Source organism: Tachyglossus aculeatus, chromosome 3 (assembly GCF_015852505.1).
Source record: "Tachyglossus aculeatus isolate mTacAcu1 chromosome 3, mTacAcu1.pri, whole genome shotgun sequence".
Classification (NCBI taxonomy): domain Eukaryota; kingdom Metazoa; phylum Chordata; class Mammalia; order Monotremata; family Tachyglossidae; genus Tachyglossus; species Tachyglossus aculeatus.
The window spans coordinates 90,720,435-90,745,938 of NC_052068.1; the positions used below are offsets into that span (position 1 = coordinate 90,720,435).

Consider the following 25,504-nt stretch of genomic DNA (forward strand, 5'->3'; position numbering starts at 1 on the left):
TAGATACAGGGTGATCAGGTTGTCCCGCGTGGGGCTTCCAGTCTTCACCCCCATTTTACAGATGAGTTAACTGAGGCACCGAGAAGTGACTTGCCCAAAGTCACACAGCCAGCAAGCGGTGGAGCTGATATTAGAACCCATGACCTCTGACTCATTCATTTATTCAATCGTATTTATTGAGCGCTTACTGCGTGCGGAGCACTGTACTGAGCGCTTGGGAAGTACAAGTCGGCAACATATAGAGACGGTCCCTGCCCGACAACAGGCTCACAGTCTAGAAGGGGGAGACAGACAAAAAAACAAAATAAAACATGACTCCCAAGCCCGTGCTCTTTCCACTAAGCCACGCTGCTTCTGCTTGTACTCCCCAAAGTGCTTAGTACAGTGCTCAGCAAGTGCTCAATAAATACGGCTGAATGAATGAATGAGTGAATAAAAGGTCTACAAAACAGGAAAAGTGGCAAACACTGGCAATGCTCTCTATTTTACTCATCATCCCAGCGTGCACTCTGGTAACGGACAGAGCACGAGCCTTGGAGTCAGAAGGTCATGGGTTCTAATCCTGCCTCTACCACTTGTCTGCTGTGGGACCCCGGACGAGTCACTTCACTTTCCTGGGCCTCAGTTACCTCATCTGCAAAATGGAGATTGAGACTGTAAACCCCACCTGGGACAGGGACTGTGTCCAACTCCATTTGCTTGTATCCACCCCAGTGCTTAGTACAGTGCCTGGCACATAGTAAGTGCTCAACAAATACCTCTTTTTTTTTTAAGAGAAGCAGCGAGGCCTCCCCACACCCCCCTGCCCTACCTCCTTCCCCTCCCCACAGCACCTGTATATATGTTTTTTAGACTGTGAGCCCACTGCTGGGTAGGGACTGTCTCTATATGTTGCCAACTTGTACTTCCCAAGCGCTTAGTACAGTGCTCTGCACACAGTAAGTGCTCAATAAATACGATTGATGATGATGTTTGTACAGATTTATTACTCTATTTTACTTGTACATATTTACTAATTCTATTTATTTTGTTAACGATGTGCACCTAGCTTTATTTCTACTTATTCTGATGACTTGACACCTGTCCACATGTTTTGTTTTGTTCTCTGTCTCCCCCTTCTAGACTGTGAGCCCATTGTCGGGTAGGGACCGCCTCTATATGTTGCCAACTTGTCCTTCCCAAGCGCTTAGTGCAGTGCTCTGCACACAGTAAGCGCTCAATAAATACGACTGAATGAATGAATGGTGGGAAGATCACAGGCCTGGAGTTGGCAGACCTGGCTCTGTCACCTGCCTTGGGCACATCACTCATATCTCTGTGCCTCAGTTTCCTGAACTGTAAAATGGAGATGAAATACCTGTTCTTCCTTCTCCGCAGACTGGCAGGAATTGTCTATCCTGATAGCATTGTATCTCTTTCAGTTCGCGGCAAATCGTTAGTGTTTAGCAACCTGAACTGTAAAATGGAGATGAAATACCTGTTCTTCCTTCTCCTCAGACTGACAGGAATTGTCTAACCCGATAGCATTGTATCTATTTCAGTCCGCGGCAAACCATGATGATTATGATCAGCATTTCTCATTCTAACAGTTTGGCTGTTCCCTTTTACACTAAATTGGAGCCGGGACACCAGGACCCCTGGGGATAATTCAAAGTGCTTAGGGGGTATAGTTATTAGGCAGCAACAGCTCTCCTGCGCTGTTTTTTGTTGGGCTCTCTGAGGAGGTGAGATCTCTGAGGAACACAGCAAGAAGTGGAGCAGCGGCTGCCAGAACAGATGAGGGAAAAAAAGACAAAAACCAAAACTGCTCTCGCTGTTGCCACCCTCGAGTGCGGAACTGGGAAATTCCGGTCAACAGGCGTCGGCTCCGGAAACGGTTTCTTTTCTTGCCTGCTGCGGCTTATGCCACTTCACTTCCTTGACTGCCTAGTTATTCCTGTGTGTGAGTGAGAGACAGTGAGATAGGGTGACAGTCATGAGTGGGTGTGTATCCATTCACTCGATCGTATTTATTGAGTGCTTACTATGCGCAGAGCACTAGACTAAGCACTTGGAAAGTACAATTCAGCAATAAAGAGAGACGATCCCTGACCACAACAGGCTTACAGTCTAGACAGACATTAAAACAAGTAAACGGGCATCAATAGCATCCATATAAATCAATAGAATTATCTATTCTATTTATTATATCATCAATCGTATTTATTGAGCGCTTACTATGTGCAGAGCACTGTACTGAGCGCTTGGGAAGTACAAATTGGCAACATATAGAGACAGTCCCTACCCAACAGTGGGCTCACAGTCTAAAAGGGGGAGACAGAGAACAAAACCAAACATACTAACAAAATAAAATAAATAGAATAGATATGTACAAGTAGAAGAAATACATAAATAAATAGAGTAATAAATATGTACAAACATATATACATATATACAGGTGCTGTGGGGAAGGGAAGGAGGTAAGATGGGGGGGATGGAGAGGGGAAATATATATATATAAATATACATATTTAGAATTGATAGGTGTATAGGGTAGGAGGTGGTGGTTCAGGGGACGCTGGGGAGATGAAATCATAAAATCATGAGGACTCACGGGGACAGTTTCTAAGTGGAATCATGACCTCATGGCATATCGGAGACAGCAAGAAACTGGGAGTCAGGAAACGCTGGTATATTCCCAGCTCTGCTGGGTGACCTTGGGCAAGTCACTTAGCCTCCCTAGGACTCAGTTTCCACATCTATAAAATGGGGATAGGCTCCCTGTTCTCCCTCCCTCTTAGACTGTGAGCCCCGTGTAGGACAGAGTCGGTGCCTGATCCATTTATCTTCTATCTTCTCCAGTGCACATAAAATGATCTTTTAGACTGTGAGCTCACTGTTGGGTAGGGACTGTCTCTATATGTTGCCAACTTGTACTTCCCAAGCGCTTAGTACAGTGCTCTGCACACAGTAAGCGCCCAATAAATATGATTGATGATGATGATGATAATAATAATAAACAGCATTAGGAAGGTAGAAACTATTGACTTTTTCCTGCGTAAAATGAGTTTCCTTGTCCTGGCTTCCACGTCTTGTCACTTTCCCCTTCTTCCTGTCACTTTTTCCCGAGCTAACTGAAAATTGGTGTCACTTATTTCACACGTACCCGAGGGATGCAGAGAAGAACTGCTGGGCTTCTCCATTCATTCATTCATTCAATCGTATTTATTGAGTGCTTACTATGTGCAGAGCACTGTACTAAGCGTTGTACTGATTCCTTCTACATAACCTGCATAGACAGATGTATGCTTAGTGCAGTGCTGTGCGCGCAGTAAGCGTTCAATCAGTACAATTGCTACCACTTTTGAAGAGGAAAGAGGAATTCACTGGTTTTCCCGGCAGAACATAAAAGTGTGTGGCTTCGTATCAGCCTGCCTCGTCCTGCCCCCTTCTCCTTTACGACCCAACATTGCGGTTGGAAAGCCAATGCTTTCGTATTTTTCTTTTAACGGCATTTGCTCAGTGCTTACTAAGAGTCAAGCGCTGTTTTAAGCGCTGCGGTAGATGCAATTAAACAGGTTGGATACATTCCCCGTCCTGCATGGGGCTCACAAGAGAACAGGTATCATTCAGTCATTCATTCAATCGTATTTATTGAGCGCTTACTGTGTGCAGAGCGCTTCGAAGCCCCGTGGTTCAGTTGGGGAAACTGAGTGAGTCCAGAGGGCAGGGAGTGTGGCTATCAACTCGGTTGTACTGTGTCCTCCCAAACGTTTAGTACAGTGTTCTGCATGCAGTCAGGGCTCCATGCTCATTGATTGAGAGATCGAGGCACAGAAGAGTCAGTGACTCGCCGCGGGCCACATGGCAGAGGGGTGGTAGATTTGGGATTCGAACCCAGGTCTTCTGATTCCCAGGCCTGTGCTCTGCCCATTAGGCCACACGGCCTCCTCCTCGCTCTTTTGCAGGTGACCTTTTTCCCCCCGGCAAGTCCACGGAGCACTTCGGCAGGGGGCTCGTCACAGCGGTCCAGGTGATGTCATCCCCCAACCCTAAGCGCTGGGAGCTCCGAACTGTACTCTCCCAAGGGTTTAGCACAGCGCTTGGCGCAGCAAAAGTGCTCAGTAAATAGGACCAACTGACTGAACTGACAAGGCCTCGCGGAGGCGGGTGCCTGGCTGCAAGTCGGGATGAGTCGGCTGGAGAGATCACGGAATTTCAGCCTCCGGGGATTTCCCATCGGGTGGGAAATAATAATAATGACATCATTATTAATACTACAATTCACCATATTAATAATAATCTCTCTATTAATATATATAGACTGAAATTGTGCACCCCATGGAGCCCGGCGTGGGCAGGGATCGTCTCTATTGCTGAATTGTACTTTCCAAGCGCTCGGTACAGTGCTCTGCACACAGTAAGCGCTCAATAAATACGACTGACTGACTGAATGAATGAATGACAGGGACTGTGTCCAACCCGATTCGCTTGTATCCCCCTCAGCGCTTAGTAACAATAATAATGATGATGGCATTTATTAAGCGCTTACTATGTGCAAAGCACTGTTCTAAGCACTGGGGAGGTTACAAGGCAATCAGGTTGTCCCACAGTCTTCATCCCCATTTTCCAGATGAGGTAACTGAGGCCCAGAGAAGTGAAGTGACTTGCCCAAAGTCACACAGCTGACAACTGGCGGAGCCAGGATTTGAACCCATGACCTCTGACTCCAAAGCCCGGGCTGTTTCCACTGAGCCACGCTGGGCCTGGCACATAGTAGGCACTTAACAAAAACCACCAATTATTATTGTTATGTGCAATAATCAGGTTGGCTACACAGTCCCTGTCCTACATGGGGTTCACAATCTAAGTAATAATAATAATAATAAATAATGATGGCATTTGTTAAGCACTTACTATGTGCAGAGCACTGTTCTGAGTGCTGGGGGGAGATACAAGGTGATCAAGTTGTCCCACGTGGGGCTCACAGTCTTAATCCCCATTTTACAGACGAGGTAACTGAGGCTCAGAGAAGTGAAGTGACTTGCCCAAGGTCACACAGCAGACGTGGTGGAGCCGGGATTCGAACTCATGACCTCTGGCTCCAAAGCCCGGGCTCTTTCCACTGGGCCACGCTGCTTCCCCTCTGTCCCCTCCTGGATATCGCCAGAGGCCGGATATCGCCGGCTCCGCCGCTTCTCAGCTGTGTGACCTTGGGCTAGTCACTTAACTTCTCTGGGCCTCAGTTCCCTCATCTGGAAAATGGGGATGAATCAATCCATCGTATTTATTGAGCGCTTACTGTGTGCAGAGCACTGTACTAAGTGCTTGGGAAGTACAAGTTGGCAACATATAGAGACGGTCCCTACCCAACAGTGGGCTCACAGTCTAAAAGGGGGAGAGAGACTGTGAGCCCCATGTGGGACAACCTGATCACCTTGTATCTACCCCAGTGCTTAGAACAGTGCTTGGCATGTAGTAAGCGCCCAACGGATACCAACATTATTGTTATTATCGGCGATCACCAGGAGCGGAGGGGCCAGGAGTCCGAGAGAAGCAGCATGGCCTGGAGGCGAGAGCAGAGATCTGGGTTCGCTGGTAAGCCCACAACAAGCTGCCTAATTAGGGATTGCCCGGGCATTGGAGTCAAAGGTCATGGGTTCAAATCCTGGCTCCGCCACTTGTCAGCTGTGTGACTTTGGGCAAGTCACTTAATCAATCAATCAATCATATTTATTGAGCGCTTACCGTGTGCAGAGCACTGTACTAAGCGCTTGGGAAGTCCAAGTCAGCAACATATAGAGGCAGTCCCTACCCAACAGTGGGCTCGCAGTCTAAAAGTCTAACTTCCCTGGGCCTCAGTTCCCTCACCTGTAAAAATGGGGATTGAAACCGTGAGCCCCCACCGTGGGACCACCCGATCACCTTGTAACCTCCCGAGCGCTTAGAACAGTGCTTTGCACATAGTAAGCGCTTAATAAATGCCGTCATTATTATCATTATTATTATCCCGCGAACCACAACAAGGAAGAACGACAGTGAAGTGACGGAGTGAAGGCACTGATGGGGCTGTACCCGAAACAGGTGATTGCAGGCATGCGCGGGGAGAAGAGGCTTTCTCTCCCGCGTCTACTCAGTAACGGGCCCGGGCCAATCAGCTGGGCCACCTAAGGCACATAAAAGGTAGTCATTTTGAAGGGCAAAGTACACCTGGAGCAGACAGGGGAGAAGTACGCAGGGGGGCAACAGCACTCAAAGGAAGCAGGAGCAACTTTCAAGAAAGAAGATGCATTCGTCTCTATATGTTGCCGATTTGTCCTTCCCAAGCGCTTAGTACAGTGCTCTGCACATAGTAAGCGCTCAATAAGTACGATTGATGAGGATGATTTGGCAAGATAGGCTCCTTTGACCAGCAGATTTGGAGAGGACCCGCGATGGAGTGAGTGGCACAAAGTGTGGGTATGTACGTGTCGCTCCCCTGCCTGTTGGTAAAACTACGTCAAAAAAACTTTTCACAGTAACCTTGGTGGTATGGTTTGACGTCTACTACGTGTCACCGAGGCTCCCCCGGTCCGGGAAAGTTTTGGTTGGTGTGAGCCTGGGGCGGGTTCCGCTCCTGGCTCCACCACTTGCCTGCTGTGTGGCCTTGGGCAACTCGCTGTGCTTCTCTGTGCCTCGGCTCCCTCATCTATAAAACGGGGAGTAAGAGTGTGAGCCCCACGTGGGACGGTGACTGTGTCCAATCTGATCCGCCCCGATACTTAGCGCAGTGTCTGGCACATAGTAAGTGCTTAACTACTACTACTACTAATAATGATGATGATTAGTAAGTGCTTAACTAATAATAATGATGATGATGATGATGGCATTTATTAAGCGCTTACTATGTGCAAAGCACTGTTCTAAGCGCTGGTTCTAACCTAATGCCATTTGGGGGAAGAAAAAGGAGGGATTCCTTCTTTCTTTCTTTTTTTTTTTTAAAAAATGGCATTTATTAAGCGCTTACTCTTCCGCTCTCTCCCCTTGACTTGGGCCAAAGCCGGGCTCAGGTTGGAAGGGCCCTTCCAGGCCATAAGCTCGTTCTGGCCAGGGAATGAGTCCGCTAATTCTGCTGCACGGTACTCTCCCAAGCACTTAGTAAAAGTGCTCTGCACATAGTCATTCAATCGTATTTATTGAGCGCTTACTGTGTGCAGAGCACTGTACTAAGCGCTCGGGACGTCCAAGTTGGCAACATACAGAGACGGTCCCTACCCAACAGTGGGCTCACAGTCTAGAAGGGTTCTAATCCCAGCTCCACCACGTCTGCTGTGCGACCTTGGGTAAGTCAATCAATCAATCTCAATCGTATTTATTGAGCGCTTACTGTGTGCAGAGCACTGTACTAAGCACTTGGGAAGTACAGTGGGCTACCCAACAGTGGGCTCACAGTCTAAAAGGGGGAGACAGAGAACAAAATCAAACATACTAACAAAATAGAGTAGATATGTACAAGTACAATAAATAAATAAGTAGAGTAATAAATATGTACAAACATATATACAGGTGCTGTGGGGAAGGGAAGGAGGTAAGATGAGGGGGATGGAGGGGGGATTTATTGAGCGCTTACTGTGTGCAGAGCACTGTACTGAGTGCTTGGGAAGTAATAAATCAATCGTATTTATTGAGTGCTTACTGTGTGCAGAGCACTGTACTAAGCGCTTGGGAAGTCCAAGTTGGCAACATCTAGAGACGGTCCCTACCCAACAGTGGGCTCACAGTCTAAAAGGGGGAGACAGAGAACAAAACCAAACATACCAACAAAATAAAATAAATAGAATAGATATGTACAAGTACAATAAATAAATAAGTAGAGTAATAAATGTGTACAAACATATATACAGGTGCTGTGGGGAAGGGAAGGAGGTAAGATGAGGGGGATGGAGAGGGGGATTTATTGAGCGCTTACTGTGTGCAGAGCACTGTACTGAGTGCTTGGGAAGTAATAAATCAATCGTATTTATTGAGTGCTTACTGTGTGCAGAGCACTGTACTAAGCGCTTGGGAAGTCCAAGTTGAAAACATCTAGAGACGGTCCCTACCCAACAGTGGGCTCACAGTCTAAAAGGGGGAGACAGAGAACAAAACCAAACATACCAACAAAATAAAATAAATAGAATAGACATGTACAAGTACAATAAATAAATAAGTAGAGTAATAAATGTGTACAAACATATATACAGGTGCTGTGGGGAAGGGAAGGAGGTAAGATGAGGGGGATGGAGAGGGGGATTTATCGAGCGCTTACTGTGTGCAGAGCACTGTATTGAGCGCTTGGGAAGTAATAAATCAATCAATCAATTGTATTGAGTGCTTACTGTGTGCAGAGCACTGTACTAAGCGCTTGGGAAGTCCAAGTTGGCAACATCTAGAGACGGTCCCTACCCAACAGTGGGCTCACAGTCTGAAAGGGGGAGACAGAGAACAAAACCAAACATACCAACAAAATAAAATAAATAGAATAGATATGTACAAGTAAAATAAATAGAGTAATAAATATGTACAGACATATATACATATAGACAGGTGCTGTGGGGAAGGGAAGGAGGTAAGATGAGGGGGATGGAGGGGGGATTTATTGAGCGCTTACTGTGTGCACAGCACTGTACTAAGCGCTTGGGAAGTCCAAGTTGGCAACATCTAGAGACGGTCCCTACCCAACAGCGGGCTCTCAGTCTAAAAGGGGGAGACAGAGAACAAAACCAAACATACCAACAAAATAAAATAGAATAGATATGTACAAGTAAAATAGAGTAATAAATATGTACAGACATATATACATATAGACAGGTGCTGTGGGGAAGGGAAGGAGGTAAGATGAGGGGGATTTATTGAGCGCTTACTGTGTGCAGAACACTGTACTAAGAGCTTGGGAAGTAATAAATGGCATCATTATTACTATTCTTGTTATTCCTAATAATAGCCTCCCTGGGGTCGGGGCGGAAGTGTGTCTCACGCCGCCGGTTAGTTCTCTGGGCCTCAGTTTACTCAGTAATCTCCCAATAAATATGATCGATTGATTTCATCCCCACTCCTAACTCGCGGGGTTGGCCAGTCGGGACTACAGCGAAACCTCCCATGCTCGGCTCCGTCCTCACCGACGCGTCTGGGCCGCGCTCATACCCAGTCTCCTTCGGTGAACTACAGCGGGCTTGGGCGCCCACTAAGTAAGCCACCATTTACGTGGGCAGGCTATTGGGCAGATGCCATTCCTTTCCTTCGACAGGTTGTGCTGGAGATGACGGGTTGGCCCTCGGTGGAGGAAGGAGAGGTGGGAAAACACCGGTATCCTTTCCCCACAACCTGGGAGTCAGGTTGTGAGTCCGGGGCCCGACCTTCAATCAATCAATCAATCGTATTTATTGAGCGCTTACCGTGTGCAGAGCACTGGACTAAGCGCTTGGGAAGTACAAGTTGGCAACATATAGAGACGGTCCCTACCCAACGGCGGGCTCACAGTCTAGAAGGGGGAGACAGAGAACAAAACCAAACATCAACAAAACATATTAATAAAATAAATAGAATAGATATGTACAAGTGTACATATATACCTGTATATATGTTTGTACATATTTATTACTCTATTTTACTTGTACATATCTATTCTATTTATTTTATTTTGTTAGTATGTTTGGTTTTGTTCTCTGTCTCCCCCTTCTAGACTGTGAGCCCACTGTTGCGTAGGGACTGTCTCTATGTGTTGCCAATTTGTACTTCCCAAGCGCTTAGTACAGTGCTCTGCACACAGTAAGCACTCAATAAATACGATTGATGATGATGATGATGATGACCGAGTCAACGAGCGGGGACCCAGGGTGAGCTGGTCCAGGCCTGCCGTCCTCCCGCGCGTCCGTAAGGAAACGGGAGAAGGTTTCTCTTCCAGTTTGATGGATAGACACTGTAAAAGTGATTAATAAGCCAATTCATGTTCCTCAGGCAAAAGAGCTTTATTTTCTCATGCCTAGCATGACTTGAAATTAGTCCTAGATTTCTGACAATTTTGTACATATTTATTACTCTATTTATTTTTATTTATTTTACTTGTACATATCTATTCTATTTATTTTATTTTGTTAGTATGTTTGGTTTTGTTCTCTGTCTCCCCCTTTTAGACTGTGAGCCCACTGTTGGGTAGGGACTGTCTCTAGATGTTGCCAACTTGGACTTCCCAAGCGCTTAGTACAGTGCTCTGCACACAGTAAGCGCTCAAATATGATTGATTACTATTATTATTATTATCATTCCATCCCCTTACCACTTGACCCGCCCCTATCCCATCAGTGCTTAGAACAGTGCTTGGCACATAGTAAGCGCTTAACAAATACTATCATTATTATTTATTATTATTATTATTCCATCCCCTTACCACTTGCCCCGCCCCATCCCATCAGCGCTTAGAACAGTGCTTTGCACATAGTAAGTGCTTAATAAATGCCATTATTATTATTATTATTATTATTATTATTATTCCATCCCCTTACCACTTGCCCCACCCCCATCAGCACTTAGAACAGTGCTTGGCACATAGTAAGCGCTTAATACTATTATTATTATTCCATCCCCTTGCCACTTGCCCCATCCCCATCAGCGCTTAGAACAGTGCTTGGCACATAGTAAGTGCTTAACAAATACTATTATTATTACTTATTATTCATCCCATCATCAGTGCTTGGCACATAGTAGACACTTAACAAATACTATTATTATTACTTATTATTCATCCCATCATCAGTGCTTGGCACATAGTAGGTGCATAACCAATACTATTATTATTATTATTATTATTTATTATCATTGTTCCATCCCATCATCTGTGCTTGGCACAGAGTAGGTGCTTAGCAAATACTATTAGTATTACTATTGTTCCATTCCATCATCAGTGCTTGGCACGTAGTAAGCGCTTAACCAATACTACTATTATTATTATTATTATCATTGTCCCATCCCATCATCAGTGCTTGGCACATAGTAGGCGCTTAGCAAATACTATCATTATTACTATTGTTCCATCCCATTATTATTTATTATCATTGTTCCCTCCCATCATCAGCGCTTGGCACATAGTAGGTGCTTAGCAAATACTATCATCATTATTCCTATTGTTCCATCCCATCATCAGCACTTGGCACGTAGTAGGTGCTTAGCAAATACTATCATCATTATTACTACTGTTCCATCCCATCATCAGCGCTTGGCACGTAGTAGTAGGTGCTTAGCAAATACTATCATCATTATTACTATTGTTCCATCCCATCATCAGCGCCTGGCACATAGTAGGCGCTTAGCAAATACTATCATCGTTATTACTATTGTTCCATCCCATCCTCAGCGCTTGGCACATAGTAGGCGCTTAGCAAATACTATCATCGTTATTACTATTGTTCCACCCCATCATCAGCGCTTGGCACATAGTAGGCGCTTAACAAACACTATCATTATTACTATTGCTCCATCCCATTATTATTTATTATTACTATTGTTCCATCCCATCCTCAGCGCTTGGCACATAGTAGGCGCTTAGCAAATACTATCATCATTATTACTATTGTTCCACCCCATCATCAGCGCTTGGCACATAGTAGGCACTTAACAAACACTATCATTATTACTATTGTTCCATCCCATTATTATTTATTATTACTATTGTTCCATCCCATCATCAGCGCGTGGCACATAGTAGGCGCTTAGCAAATAGTATCATCATTATTACTACTGTTCCATCCCATCATCAGCGCTTTAGGCGCTTAGCAAATACTATCATCATTATTACTATTGTTCCATCCCATTATTATTTATTATCATTGTTCCATCCCATCATCAGCGCTTGGCACATAGTAGGCGCTTAGCAAATACTATCATCATTATTACTATTGTTCCACCACATCATCAGCGCTTGGCACATAGTAGGTGCTTAGCCAATACTATCATCATTATTACTATTGTTCCATCCCATTATTATTTATTATTATCATTGTTCCATCCCATCAGCAGCGCTTGGCACATAGTAGGCGCTTAGCAAATACTATCATTATTACTATTGTTCCATCCCATTATTATTATTATCATTGTTCCCTCCCATCATCAGCGCTTGGCACATAGTAGGCGCTTAGCAAATACTATCATTATTACTATTGTCCCATCCCATCATCAGCGCTTGGCACATAATAGGCGCTTAGCAAATACTATCATCATTATTACTATTGTTCCATCCCATCATCAGCGCTTGGCACATAGTAGGCGCTCAGCAAATACTATCATTATTACTATTGTTCCATCCCATCCTCAGCGCTTGGCACATAGTAGGCGCTCAGCAAATACTATCATCATTATTACTATTGTTCCATCCTATCATCAGCGCTTGGCACATAGTAGGCGCTTAGCCAATACTATCATCATCATTACTATTGTTCCATCCCATCATCAGCGCTTGGCACATAGTAGGCGCTTAGCCAATATTATCATTATTACTATTGTTCCACCCCATCATCAGCGCTCGGCACATAGTAGGCGCTTAACAAACACTATCATTATTACTATTGTTCCATCCCATTATTATTTATTATTACTATTGTTCCATCCCATCCTCAGCGCTTGGCACATAGTAGGTGCTCAGCAAATACTATCATTATTGCTATTGTTCCATCCCATCCTCAGCGCTTGGCACATAGTAGGCGCTTAGCCAATACTATCATCATCATTACTATTGTTCCATCCCATGCTCAGCGCTTGGCACATAGTAGGCGCTTAGCCAATACTATCATCATCATTACTATTGTTCCATCCCATGCTCAGCGCTTGGCACATAGTAGGCGCTTAACAAACACTATCATTATTACTATTGTTCCATCCCATTATTATTTATTATTACTATTGTTCCATCCCATCATCAATGCTTGGCACGTAGTAAGCGCTTAACCAATACTATTATTATTATTACTATTGTTCCATCCCATCATCAGCGCTTGGCACATAGTAGGCGCTCAGCAAATACTATCATTATTACTATTGTTCCATCCCATCCTCAGCGCTTGGCACATAGTAGGCGCTCAGCAAATACTATCATCATTATTACTATTGTTCCATCCTATCATCAGCGCTTGGCACATAGTAGGCGCTTAGCCAATACTATCATCATCATTACTATTGTTCCATCCCATCATCAGCGCTTGGCACATAGTAGGCGCTTAGCCAATATTATCATTATTACTATTGTTCCACCCCATCATCAGCGCTCGGCACATAGTAGGCGCTTAACAAACACTATCATTATTACTATTGTTCCATCCCATTATTATTTATTATTACTATTGTTCCATCCCATCCTCAGCGCTTGGCACATAGTAGGTGCTCAGCAAATACTATCATTATTGCTATTGTTCCATCCCATCCTCAGCGCTTGGCACATAGTAGGCGCTTAGCCAATACTATCATCATCATTACTATTGTTCCATCCCATGCTCAGCGCTTGGCACATAGTAGGCGCTTAGCCAATACTATCATCATCATTACTATTGTTCCATCCCATGCTCAGCGCTTGGCACATAGTAGGCGCTTAACAAACACTATCATTATTACTATTGTTCCATCCCATTATTATTTATTATTACTATTGTTCCATCCCATCATCAATGCTTGGCACGTAGTAAGCGCTTAACCAATACTATTATTATTATTACTATTGTTCCATCCCATCATCAGCGCTTGGCACATAGTAGGCGCTCAGCAAATACTATCATTATTACTATTGTTCCATCCCATCCTCAGCGCTTGGCACATAGTAGGCGCTCAGCAAATACTATCATCATTATTACTATTGTTCCATCCTATCATCAGCGCTTGGCACATAGTAGGCGCTTAGCCAATACTATCATCATCATTACTATTGTTCCATCCCATCATCAGCGCTTGGCACATAGTAGGCGCTTAGCCAATATTATCATTATTACTATTGTTCCACCCCATCATCAGCGCTCGGCACATAGTAGGCGCTTAACAAACACTATCATTATTACTATTGTTCCATCCCATTATTATTTATTATTACTATTGTTCCATCCCATCCTCAGCGCTTGGCACATAGTAGGTGCTCAGCAAATACTATCATTATTGCTATTGTTCCATCCCATCCTCAGCGCTTGGCACATAGTAGGCGCTCAGCAAATACTATCATCATTATTATTATTGTTCCATCCCATCATCAGCGCTTGGCACATAGTAGGCGCTTAGCAAATATTATCATCATTATTACTATTGTTCCATCCTATCATCAGCGCTTGGGACATAGTAGGCGCTTAGCAAATACTATCATTATTACTATTGTTTCATCCCATTATTATTTATTATTATCATTGTTCCATCCCATCATCAGCGCTTGGCACATAGTAGGCGCTTAGCAAATACTATCATCATTATTACTATTGTTCCACCCCATCATCAGCGCTTGGCACATAGTAGGCACTTAACAAACACTATCATTATTACTATTGTTCCATCCCATTATTATTTATTATTACTATTGTTCCATCCCATCATCAGCGCGTGGCACATAGTAGGCGCTTAGCAAATAGTATCATCATTATTACTACTGTTCCATCCCATCATCAGCGCTTTAGGCGCTTAGCAAATACTATCATCATTATTACTATTGTTCCATCCCATTATTATTTATTGTTATCATTGTTCCATCCCATCATCAGCGCTTGGCACGTAGTAGGCGCTTAGCAAATACTATCATTATTACTATTGTTCCATCCCATCATCAGCGCGTGGCACATAGTAGGCGCTTAGCAAATACTATCATCATTATTACTATTGTTCCATCCCATTATTATTTATTATTACCATTGTTCCATCCCATCATCAGCGCTTGGCACATATAGTAGGCGCTTAGCAAATACTATCATTATTACTATTGTTTCATCCCATTATTATTTATTATTATCATTGTTCCATCCCATCATCAGCGCTTGGCACATAGTAGGCGCTTAGCCAATACTATCATCACCATTACTATTGTTCCAGCCCATCATCAACGCTTGGCACATAGTGGGCGCTTAACAAACACTATCATTATTACTACTGTTCCAACCCATTATTATTTATTATTATTATTGTTCCATCCCATCATCAATGCTTGGCACGTAGTAAGCTGAGCCCACTGTTGGGTAGGGACTGTCTCTACGTGATGCCAATTTGTACTTCCCAAGCGCTTAGTACAGTGCTCTGCACATAGTAAGCGCTCAATAAATACGATTGATTGATTGATTAACCAATACTATTATTATTTATTATTATCATTGTCCCACCCCATCATCAGCACTTAGCACACAGTAGGCGCTTAGCAAATACTACCATCACCAACACTGCGTACATGGTAGGCATTTAGCCCATAGTATCAACATCACTTATGACTTATGATTTATTATGATTGATTATTCCATCCCCTTACCGAGGATCTTGATGATTCCGAGAGTGAGTTTCTCCAGGTAAGGATTGCTGCCGGCCAACGTGTCCATATTGGGGGGCCGATGGACCACCCCCTCCCGTCCCCTTTTCTCCTTCCGGCCGCGGAGCGGGGCACGCCGGGAGTTGTAGTTCCGCGCCCGCCCCGCTCCGTCCCCGGCCTCCGATTGGTGGAGAGGAGGGCGGGCCCCGGGGCAGGCTGGGAGTCGTAGTCCTCCCGCCGCGGGAGGACTACGAAGCTCAGAAGGCCCCGCGGCGTGACGTCAGGGGACCCCGGCCGGGTTCCGTCCAATGAGCGGCGGGCTGGCGGCGGCTGTTTGAAGATGGCGGCCGCGCCCGCCGCCTACTGGAGCCGGGACGGTATCCTTTGCTCGGGGGCCGTCGGGGCGATCGATCGATTTGATTGATTGATCGATCGATCGATCGATCGGGAGGGGAGGCCTGGGGGAGGGGGCGTGCTCAGCGAACAGTCCGCGCTTAATAATAATTATGATACTAATAATAATGATGATGATGATGGCATTTGTTACTACGTGCGCAGCGCTGTTCTAAGCGCTGGGGGGCTCACACTCTTAATCCCCATTTCACAGATGAGAGAACTGAGGCCCACAGAATAATAATAATAATAATAATAATAATAATAATAATAATAATGGTGGCATCTATGAAGTGCTGGGGGGTTTACAGTCTTAATCCCCTTTTAATAGATGAGGGAACTGCGGCCCACATAATAATAATATTAATAATAATAATGATAATGATGGCATTTGTTAAATGCTGGGGGGTTTACAGTCTTAATCCCCATTTAATAGATGAGGGGACTGAGGCCCACAGAACAATAATAATAATAATGAGGGCATTTGTTAAGCACTTATTATGTGCGCAGCACTGTTCTAAGCGCTGGGGGCTCACACTCTTAATCCCCCTTTCATAGATGGAACTGAGGCCCACAGAATAATAAAATAATAATGATAATAATAATAATAATGATAATAATAATGGAATTTAAGAAGTGCTGGGGGGTTTACAGTCTTAATCCCCATTTAATAGATGAGGGTACTGAGGCCCACAGAATAATAATAATAATGATAATGAGGGCATTTGTTAAGCGCCCACTATGTGCGCAGCAGTGTTCTAAGCGCTGGGGTGCTCACACTCTTAATCCCCATTTAATAGATGAGGGAACTGAGGCCCACAGAATAATAATAATAATGATGGCACTTATGAAGCACTGGGGGGTTTACAGTCTTAATCCCCATTTAATAGATGAGGGAACTGAGGCCCACAGAATAATAATAATAATGATGGCGTTTGTTAAGCGCTTACTATGTGCGCAGCACTGTTCTAAACGCTGGGGGGGCTCACACTCTTAATCCCCATTTAATAGATGAGGGAACTGAGGCCCACATAATAATAATAATAATAATAATAATAGCATTTATGAAGTGCTGGGGGGTTTACAGTCTTAATCCCCTTTTAATAGATGAGGGAACTGAGGCCCACAGAATAATAATAATAATAATAATAATAATAATGACATTTATTAAGCGCTGGGGGGGTTTACAGTCTTAATCCCCTTATAATAGATGAGGGAACTGAGGCCCACAGAATAATCATAATAATAATAATGATGAGGGCATTTGTTAAGCACTTACTATGTGCGCAGCACTGTTCTAAGCGCTGGGGGGCTCACACTCTTAATCCCCATTTAATAGATGAGGGAACTGAGGCCCACAGAATAATAATAATAATAATAATAATAATAATAATGGCATTTATGAAGTGCTGGGGGTTTTACAGTCTTAATCCCCTTTTAATAGAGGAGGGGACTGAGGCCCACAGAATAATAATAATAATAATGATAGTAATAATAATAATAATAATAATGGCATTTATGAAGTGCTGGGGGGTTTACAGTCTTAATCCCCTTTTAATAGATGAGGGAACTGAGGCCCACAGAATAATAATAGTAATGAGGGCATTTGTTAAGCACTTACTATGTGCGCAGCACTGTTCTAAACACTGGGGGGCTCACAGTCTTAATCCCCATTTAATAGATGAGGGAACTGAGGCCCACAGAATAATAATAATAATGATGATGATGGCATTTGTTAAGCGCTCACTATGTGTGCAGCACTGTTCTAAGCGCTGGGGGGCTCACAGTCTTAATCCCCATTTAATAGATGAGGGAACTGAGGCCCACAGAATAATAATGATAATAATAATAATGTCATTTATTAAGTGCTGGGGGGTTTACAGTCTTAATCCCCTTTTAATAGATGAGGGAACTGAGGCCCACAGAATAATTAATAATAATAATAATGATGGCATTTATGAAGTGCTGGGGGGTTTACAGTCTTAATCCCCTTTTCATAGATGAGGGAACTGAGACCCACAGAATAATAATAATGATAATAATGATGATGATGAGGGCATCTGTTAAGCGCTTACTATGTGTGCAGCACTGTTCTAAGCGCTGGGGGGGCTCACAGGCTTAATCCCCATTTAATAGATGAGGGAACTGAGGCCCACAGAATAATAATAATAGTAATAATAATAATAATAATAATAATAATAATAATAATGATGGCATTTATGAAGTGCTGGGGGGTTTACAGTCTTAATCCCCTTTTAATAGATGAGGGAACTGAGGCCCACAGAATAATGATAATAATAATGATAATGAGGGCATTTGTTAAGTGCTTACTATGTGTGCAGCACTGTTCTAAGCGCTGGGGGGCTCACAGGCTTAATCCCCATTTCATAGATGAGGGAACTGAGGCCCACAGAATAATAATAATAATAATAATAATAATAATAATAATAATAATGGCATTTATGAAGTGCTGGGGGTTTACAGTCTTAATCCCCTTTTAATAGATGAGGGAACTGAGGTCCACAGAATAATAATAATGATGATGATGGCATTTGTTAAGCGCTTACTATGTGCACAGCACTGTTCTAAGCGCTGGGGGGGCTCATAGTCTTAATCCCCATTTAATAGATGAGGGAACTGAGGCCCACAGAATAATGATAATAATAATAATAATAGCATTTATTAAGCACCTACTATGTGCACATCACTGTTCTAAGCGCTGGGGGGCTCACACTCTTAATCCCCATTTCATAGATGAGGGAACTGAGGGCCACAGAATAATAATAATAATAATAATAATAATAATGACATTTATGAAGTGCTGGGGGGTTTACAGTCTTAATCCCCTTTTAATAGATGAGGGAACTGAGGCCCACAGAATAATAATAATAATAATAATGATGATGGCATTTGTTAAGCACTTGCTATGTGCGCAGCACTGTTCTAAGCGCTGGGGGGCTCACACTCTTAATCCCCATTTCATAGATGAGGGAACTGAGGCCCACAGAATAATAATAATAATAATAATAATAATAATAATAATAATAATAATAATGACATTTATGAAGTGCTGGGGGGTTTACAGTCTTAATCCCCATTTAATAGATGAGGGAACTGAGGCCCACAGAATAATAATAATAATGATGGCATTTGTTAAGCTCCTACTATGTGCACAGCAGTGTTCTAAGCGCTGGGGGGGCTCACAGTCTTAATCCCCATTTAGTAGATGAGGGTACTGAGACCCACAGAATAATAATAATAATGATAATGAGGGCATTTGTTAAGCGCCCACTATGTGCGTAGCATTGTTCTAAGCACTGGGGGGCTCACAGTCTTAATCCCCATTTAATAGATGAGGGAACTGAGGCCCACAGAATAATAATAATAATACTGTGAGCCCATTGTTTGGTAGGGACTGACCTGTCCTTCCCAAGTGCTTAGTACAGTGCTCTGCACACAGGAAGCGCTCAATACATACGATTGAATGAATGAATAATACTGATGGCATTTGTTAAGCGCATACTATGTGCGAAGCACTGTTCTAAGCACTGGGGGGGTTACAAGGTGATGAGGTTGTCCCACGCGGGGCTCGCAGTCTTCATCCTCATTTTACAGATGAGGTCACTGAGGCCCAGAGGAGTTAAGTGGCTTGCCTAAGGTCACACACACAGCAGGCATGTGGCGGAGGCGGGATTCGAACCCATGACCTCTGACTCCCAAACCCGGGCTCTTTCCACTGAGCCACGCTGCTTAATAAACACGATTGATTGATTGGATTTTCGGGGGGGAGCCCTCAGGTGTGATGGATCACATAGTCGGGTTCACGGTGGAGGGCCCCAGAACTAGACTTTAAAAAATATATATTTTAAAAAATGTTATTAAGCACTTCCTAGATGCCAGGCCCTAATAATAATAATAATTATAGTAATAATAATGGTATTTGTTTAAGCGCCGGCTGTGCGCCAGGCCCCGCCCGAAGCACTGGGGTAGATCCGAGGTTGTCGGGTTGGAAACGGTCCCTGTCCCGCATGGGGCTCACAGTCTTAATCCCCGTTTTGCGGGAGGAAACTGAGGCACAGAGAATAATAATAGTAGTGATGGCATTTGTTAAGCGCCTACTACGTGCAAAGCACCGTTCTAAGCACTGGGGGGGTTACAGGGGGATCAGGTTGGCCCACGGGGGGCTCACAGTCTTCATCCCCATTTGACAGATGAGGGAACTGAGGCACAGAGAAGTGAAGTGACTCGCCCCAAGTCACACAGCTGACAATTGGCCGGTCCGGGATTCGAACCCGTGACTTCTGACTCCAAAGCCCGGGCCCTTTCCACTGAGCCACGCTGCTTCTCTTAAGGGAAGTGAGTGACCCAAGGTCACACAGCAAGACAAAATAGTATTCTGTCGGTTCATTCATTCATTCATTCAATTGTATTTATTTTTTTATTTTTATTTTTTTAATGGTATTTATTAAGTGCTTACTATGTGCAAAGCACTGAGCGCTTACTGTGTGCAGAGCACTGTACTAAGCGCTTGGGAAGTCCAAGTTGGCAACATATAGAGACGGTCGTACCTCCCCAACAGCGGGCTCACAGTCTAGAAGCGGTTAAGCGCTTACTATATGCCAGGCACTGTACTAAGCGCTTAGTACAGTGCTCTGCACACAGTAAGCGCTCAATAAATACGATTGATGAGGCACTGTACTAAGCGCTGGGGTGGATAGAAGCACGGTCACCATCCCAAGTGGGGCTCACAGTCTCAATCCCCATTTTACAGATGTGGTAACTGAGGCCCAGAGAAGTGAAGTGACTTGTCCAAGGTTACTCAGCGGAGAAGTGGTGGCGTTGGGATTAGAACCCATGACCTTCTGACTCCTGGGCCAGTGCTTTATCTACTCCAGCGTGGCACATATAGTAAGCACTTAACAGATGCTATTATTATTATCTCAGCGCGAAGCAGCATGGCTCAGTGGAAAGAGCCCGGGCTTTGGAGTCAGAGGTCATGGGTTCAAATCCCGGCTCCGCCCATTGTCAGCTGTGGGACTTAAGGCAAGTCACTTAACTTCCCTGTGCCTCAGTTCCCTCATCTGTAAAATGGGGATTAAGACTGTGAGCCCCCCGTGGGACAACCTGATCACCTTGTAACCTCCCCAGCGCTTAGAACAGGGCTTTGCACATAGTAAGCGCTTAATAAATGCAATTATTATTATTATATTATATATTAGTCTTTTAGACTGTGAGCCCACTGTTGGGTAGGGACCGTCTCTATATGTTGCCAACTTGTACTTCCCAAGCGCTTAGTACAGTGCTCTGCGCACAGCAAGCGCTCAATAAATACGATTGATGATGATGATAATACTCCGCCCAACTGGTGGAGCTGTCATTAGAACCCAGGTCAATCAATCAATCAATCAATCGTATTTATTGAGCGCTTACTGCATGCAGAGCACTGTACTAAGCGCTTGGGAAGTACAAGTTAGCTCCCAGCCCCGTGCTCTTTCCACTAGGCCACGCTGCTTCCCTACCCATTCATTCATTGATTCATTCATTCAGTCGTATTTATTGAGCGCTTACTGCATGCAGAGCACTGTACTAAGCGCTTGGGAAGTCCACATTGGCAACATCTAGAGACGGGCCCTGCCCAACAGCGGGCTCACAGTCTAGAAGGGGGAGACAGACTGTGAGTCCACTATTGGGTAGGGACTGTCTCTATATGTTGCCAACTTGTGCTTCCCAAGCGCTTAGTACAGTGCTCTGCACACAGTAAGCGCTCAATAAATACAATTGATGATGATGATGAAATAAAATAAATAGAATAAATATGTACAAATAAATACAAATAGGTACAGAGACTGTCCCGGCCCAACCGTGGGCTCACTGACCTTTGATCTCCCCCAGCGCTTAGAACAGTGCTTGGCACTGAGCGTGGCTCGGCGGAAAGAGCGCGGGCTTGGGAGTCAGAGGTCACGGGTTCGAATCCCGCTCCGCCACTTGTCAGCTGTGTGACCTGGGGCAAGCCACTTCACTTCTCTGGGCCTCAGTTTCCCCCATCTGGAAAATGGGGATGAAGACTGTGAGCCCCCCGTGGGACGACCTGATCACCTTGTATCTCCCCCAGCGCTTAGAACAGTGCTTGGCACTGAGCGTGGCTCGGCGGAAAGAGCGCGGGCTTGGGAGTCAGAGGTCACGGGTTCGAATCCCGCTCCGCCACTTGTCGGCTGTGTGACCTGGGGCAAGCCACTTCACTTCTCCGGGCCTCAGTTTCCCCCATCTGGAAAATGGGGATGAAGACTGTGAGCCCCCCCCCGTGGGACGACCTGATCACCTTGTATCTCCCCCAGCGCTTAGAACAGTGCCTTGCCCATAGTAAGCGCTTAACAAATACCACCATTATTATTATTATTATTGAGCACTTACTGTGTGCAGAGCACTGTACTAAGCGCTTGGGAAGTGCAAGTTAAGTACAAGTTACAATGAATACGATTGAATGAATTAATCTAAACGAATCACTGTATAATATGTAATTTATCGCGTGTACCTAAGTGCCGTGGCGTTGAGGGTGGGGCAAATATCGCGTATCCGAAGGTCGTGGGTCCGAGTGCAGGGACAACGCGGATGGGAGAGGGAGCTGGGGGGGACGGGGGCTTAAATGGGGGGAAACCTTTTTGAGGAGCTGTCTTTGAAGGTGGGAAGGCTGGTGGTCTGACATTTATGGACTTATCATCATCATCAATCGTATTTATTGAGCGCTTACTACGTGCAGAGCACCGTACTAAGCGCTTGGGAAGTACAAATTGGCAACATATAGGGACAGTCCCTACCCAACATTGGGCTCACCGTCTAAAAGGGGGAGACAAAGAAGAGATAATCCCTGCCCACAGCGGGCCCACAGTCCAGAAGTGGGGGGGACAAGAGGGCAAAACGAGCCAACAGGCATTCGCTCATTCAATGGTATTTAGTGAGCGCTTACTGTGCGCAGAGCACTGTGCGAAGCGCTGGGGAAGGACCATTCAGCAACAAAGAGAGCCAGTCCCTGCCCACAGCGGGCTCACAGTCCAGAAGGGGGGGAGACAAGAGGGCAAAACGGGCCAACAGGCATTCGTTCGTTGGTACTGATTGGGCGCTTACTGCGTGCAGAGCACTGTACTAAGCGCTGGGGAAGTACAATTCAGAAACAAAGAGAGCCAATCCCTGCCCACAGCGGGCTCGCAGTCCAGAAGGGAGGAGACAAGAGGGCAAAACGGGCCAACAGGCATTCATTCATTCAGTGGTATTTAGTGAGTGCTTCCTGTGCGCAGAGCACTGTGCTAAGCACTGGGGAAGGACCATTCAGCAACAAAGGGAGCCAATCCCTGCCCACAACGGGCTCACAGTCCAGAAGGGGGGAGACAAGAGGGCTTATGGATTTATGACATTTATGAGGGGGCTCCAGGTTACGAGGTCAGTGTGGGAAAGGGGTCGTCGGCAAGATTACTCTATTTATTTATTACTCTATTACTCTATTTATCTATTTTTATTACTCTATTACTCTATTACTCTATTTGTATTACTCTATTTTTATTACTCTTTATTTGTGCATATTTATTCTATTGATTTTATTTTGTTAATATGTTTGGTTTTGTTGCCTGTCTCCCCCCTTCCAGACTGTGAGCCCACCGTTGGGTAGGGACCGCCTCTATATGTCGCCAACGTGGACATCCCAAGCGCTTAGTAATACCAATGGCGGCATTTATCAAGCGCTTACTATGTGCAAAGCACTGCTCTAAGCGCTGAGCACCGTTCTAAGTGCAGCGCTCTGCGCACAGTCAGCGCTCAATGAATACGACTGAATGAATTAATCTAAACGAATGATGTATAATGTGTAATTTATCGCGTGTAGAGGAGCGCCGTGGCGTTGAGGGTGGGGCAAATATCATCAATCGTATTTATTGAGCGCTTACTGTGTGCAGAGCACTGTACTAAGCGCTTGGGAAGTACAAATTGGCAACATATGGAGACAGTCCCTACCCAACAGTGGGGTCGCGTATCCGAAGGTCGTGGATCCGAGCGCAGGGACAACGCGGATGGGAGAGGGAGCTGGGGGGGACGGGGGCTTAAATGGGGGGAAACCTCTTTGAGGAGCCGTCTTTTAAGGTGGGAACGGTGGTGGTCTGACATTTATAATAATAATAATAATGATGGCATTTGTTAAGCGCTTACTATGTGCAAAGCACCCTTCTAAGCGCTGGGAAGGTTACAAGGTGATCAGGTTGTCCCTCGGGGGGCTCACAGTCTTAATCCCCATTTTACAGATGAGGCAACTGAGGCCCAGAGAAGTGAAGTGACTTGCCCAAAGTCACACAGCTGACAACTGGCGGAGCTGGGGTTTGAACTCATGACCTCTGACTCCAAAGCCCGGGTTCTTTCCACTGAGCCACGACTTGCCCAGGGTCACACAGCAGACAAGTTGCAGAGCCGGGATTTGAACCCATGACCTCTGACTCCAAAGCCCGGGCTCTTTCCACTGAGCCACGCTGCTTCTTAAGCATTTAACAAATGCCAGCATTATTATTACAACAAGCAGATCGGGTTGGACCAAGCCCCTGTCCCCCATGAGGCTCACAGTCTTAATCCCCATTTTACAGATGAGGTAAGTGAGACCCTGCCGACTACGGTTTGTTTTTACCTGTATATATGTATATAGGGTTGTACATATTTCTTACTCTATTTATATATTTATTTATTTATTTATTTATTTTACTTGTACATTTCTATCCTATTTATTTTATTTTGTTGGTATGTTTGGTTCTGTTCTCTGTCTCCCCCTTTTAGACTGTGAGCCCACTGTTGGGTAGGGACTGTCTCTATGTGTTGCCAATTTGTACTTCCCAAGTGCTTAGTACAGTGCTCTGCACATAGTAAGCGCTCAATAAATACGATTGATTGATTGATTGACCCAAAGAAGCCAATTTATTTATGGACATTTATGGACCGGGGAGGGGGCTTCAGGTTAAGAGGTCAGTATGGGAAAGGGGTCGTCGGCAAGATTACTCTATATTTATTACTCTATTACTCTATTTATTTCTCTATTTATTTATTTTTATTACTCTCTTTATTTATTACTATATTTATTTTTATTACTCTATTTATTCATTTTCATTACTCTATTTTACTTGTACGTATTTATTCTATTTCTTTTATTTTGTTAATGTGTTTGGTTTTGTCCTCTGCCTCCCCCTTCTAGACTGTGAGCCCGCTGTCGGGTAGGGACCGTCTCTAGATGTTGCCAACTTGGACCTCCCAAGCGCTTAGTCCAGGGCTCTGCACACTTTGTCCTTCCCAAGCACTTAGTACAGTGCTCTGCACATAGTAAGCGCTCAATAAATACGATTGATGATGATGATGATGTGAGCGCTCAGTAAATACGATTGAATGAATGAATGGGGAGACAAGATCGGGGCACGGTGAGTAAGATGGCGCGAGAGAAGGTGGTTTAGGAAGATTCGGCCTTGGTGAGGAGAAAGTCACGGGTTACCTTCAAGTGGGGAGTAGGGGAGCTTACTTCAGGAGGGAAAGTTGGGGCTTTAATAATAATAATTATAATATATAATATTATATAATAATATATAATAATAATAACGGTATTTGTTAAGCGCTTACTACGTGCAAAGCACT

General features: G+C 44.6%; 2 protein-coding genes across 2 annotated transcripts in view; one reads left to right on the forward strand and one right to left on the reverse strand.

Moving 5' to 3' along the window:
• Positions 1-15,574, reverse strand: part of TPGS2 (tubulin polyglutamylase complex subunit 2) — a 35,059-nt gene extending 19,485 nt beyond the window's left edge. Inside the window, exon 1 of the mRNA XM_038744307.1 lies at positions 15,467-15,574. Coding sequence (XP_038600235.1) covers positions 15,467-15,533 — 67 coding nt within the window. The 5' untranslated portion in view covers positions 15,534-15,574. The remainder of the gene's footprint in view (positions 1-15,466) is intronic.
• Positions 15,575-15,781: 207 nt separating this feature from the next.
• KIAA1328 (KIAA1328 ortholog) overlaps positions 15,782-25,504 on the forward strand; it is a 338,663-nt gene continuing 328,940 nt past the window's right edge. The window contains exon 1 of the mRNA XM_038744068.1: positions 15,782-15,840. Coding sequence (XP_038599996.1) covers positions 15,804-15,840 — 37 coding nt within the window. The 5' untranslated portion in view covers positions 15,782-15,803. The remainder of the gene's footprint in view (positions 15,841-25,504) is intronic.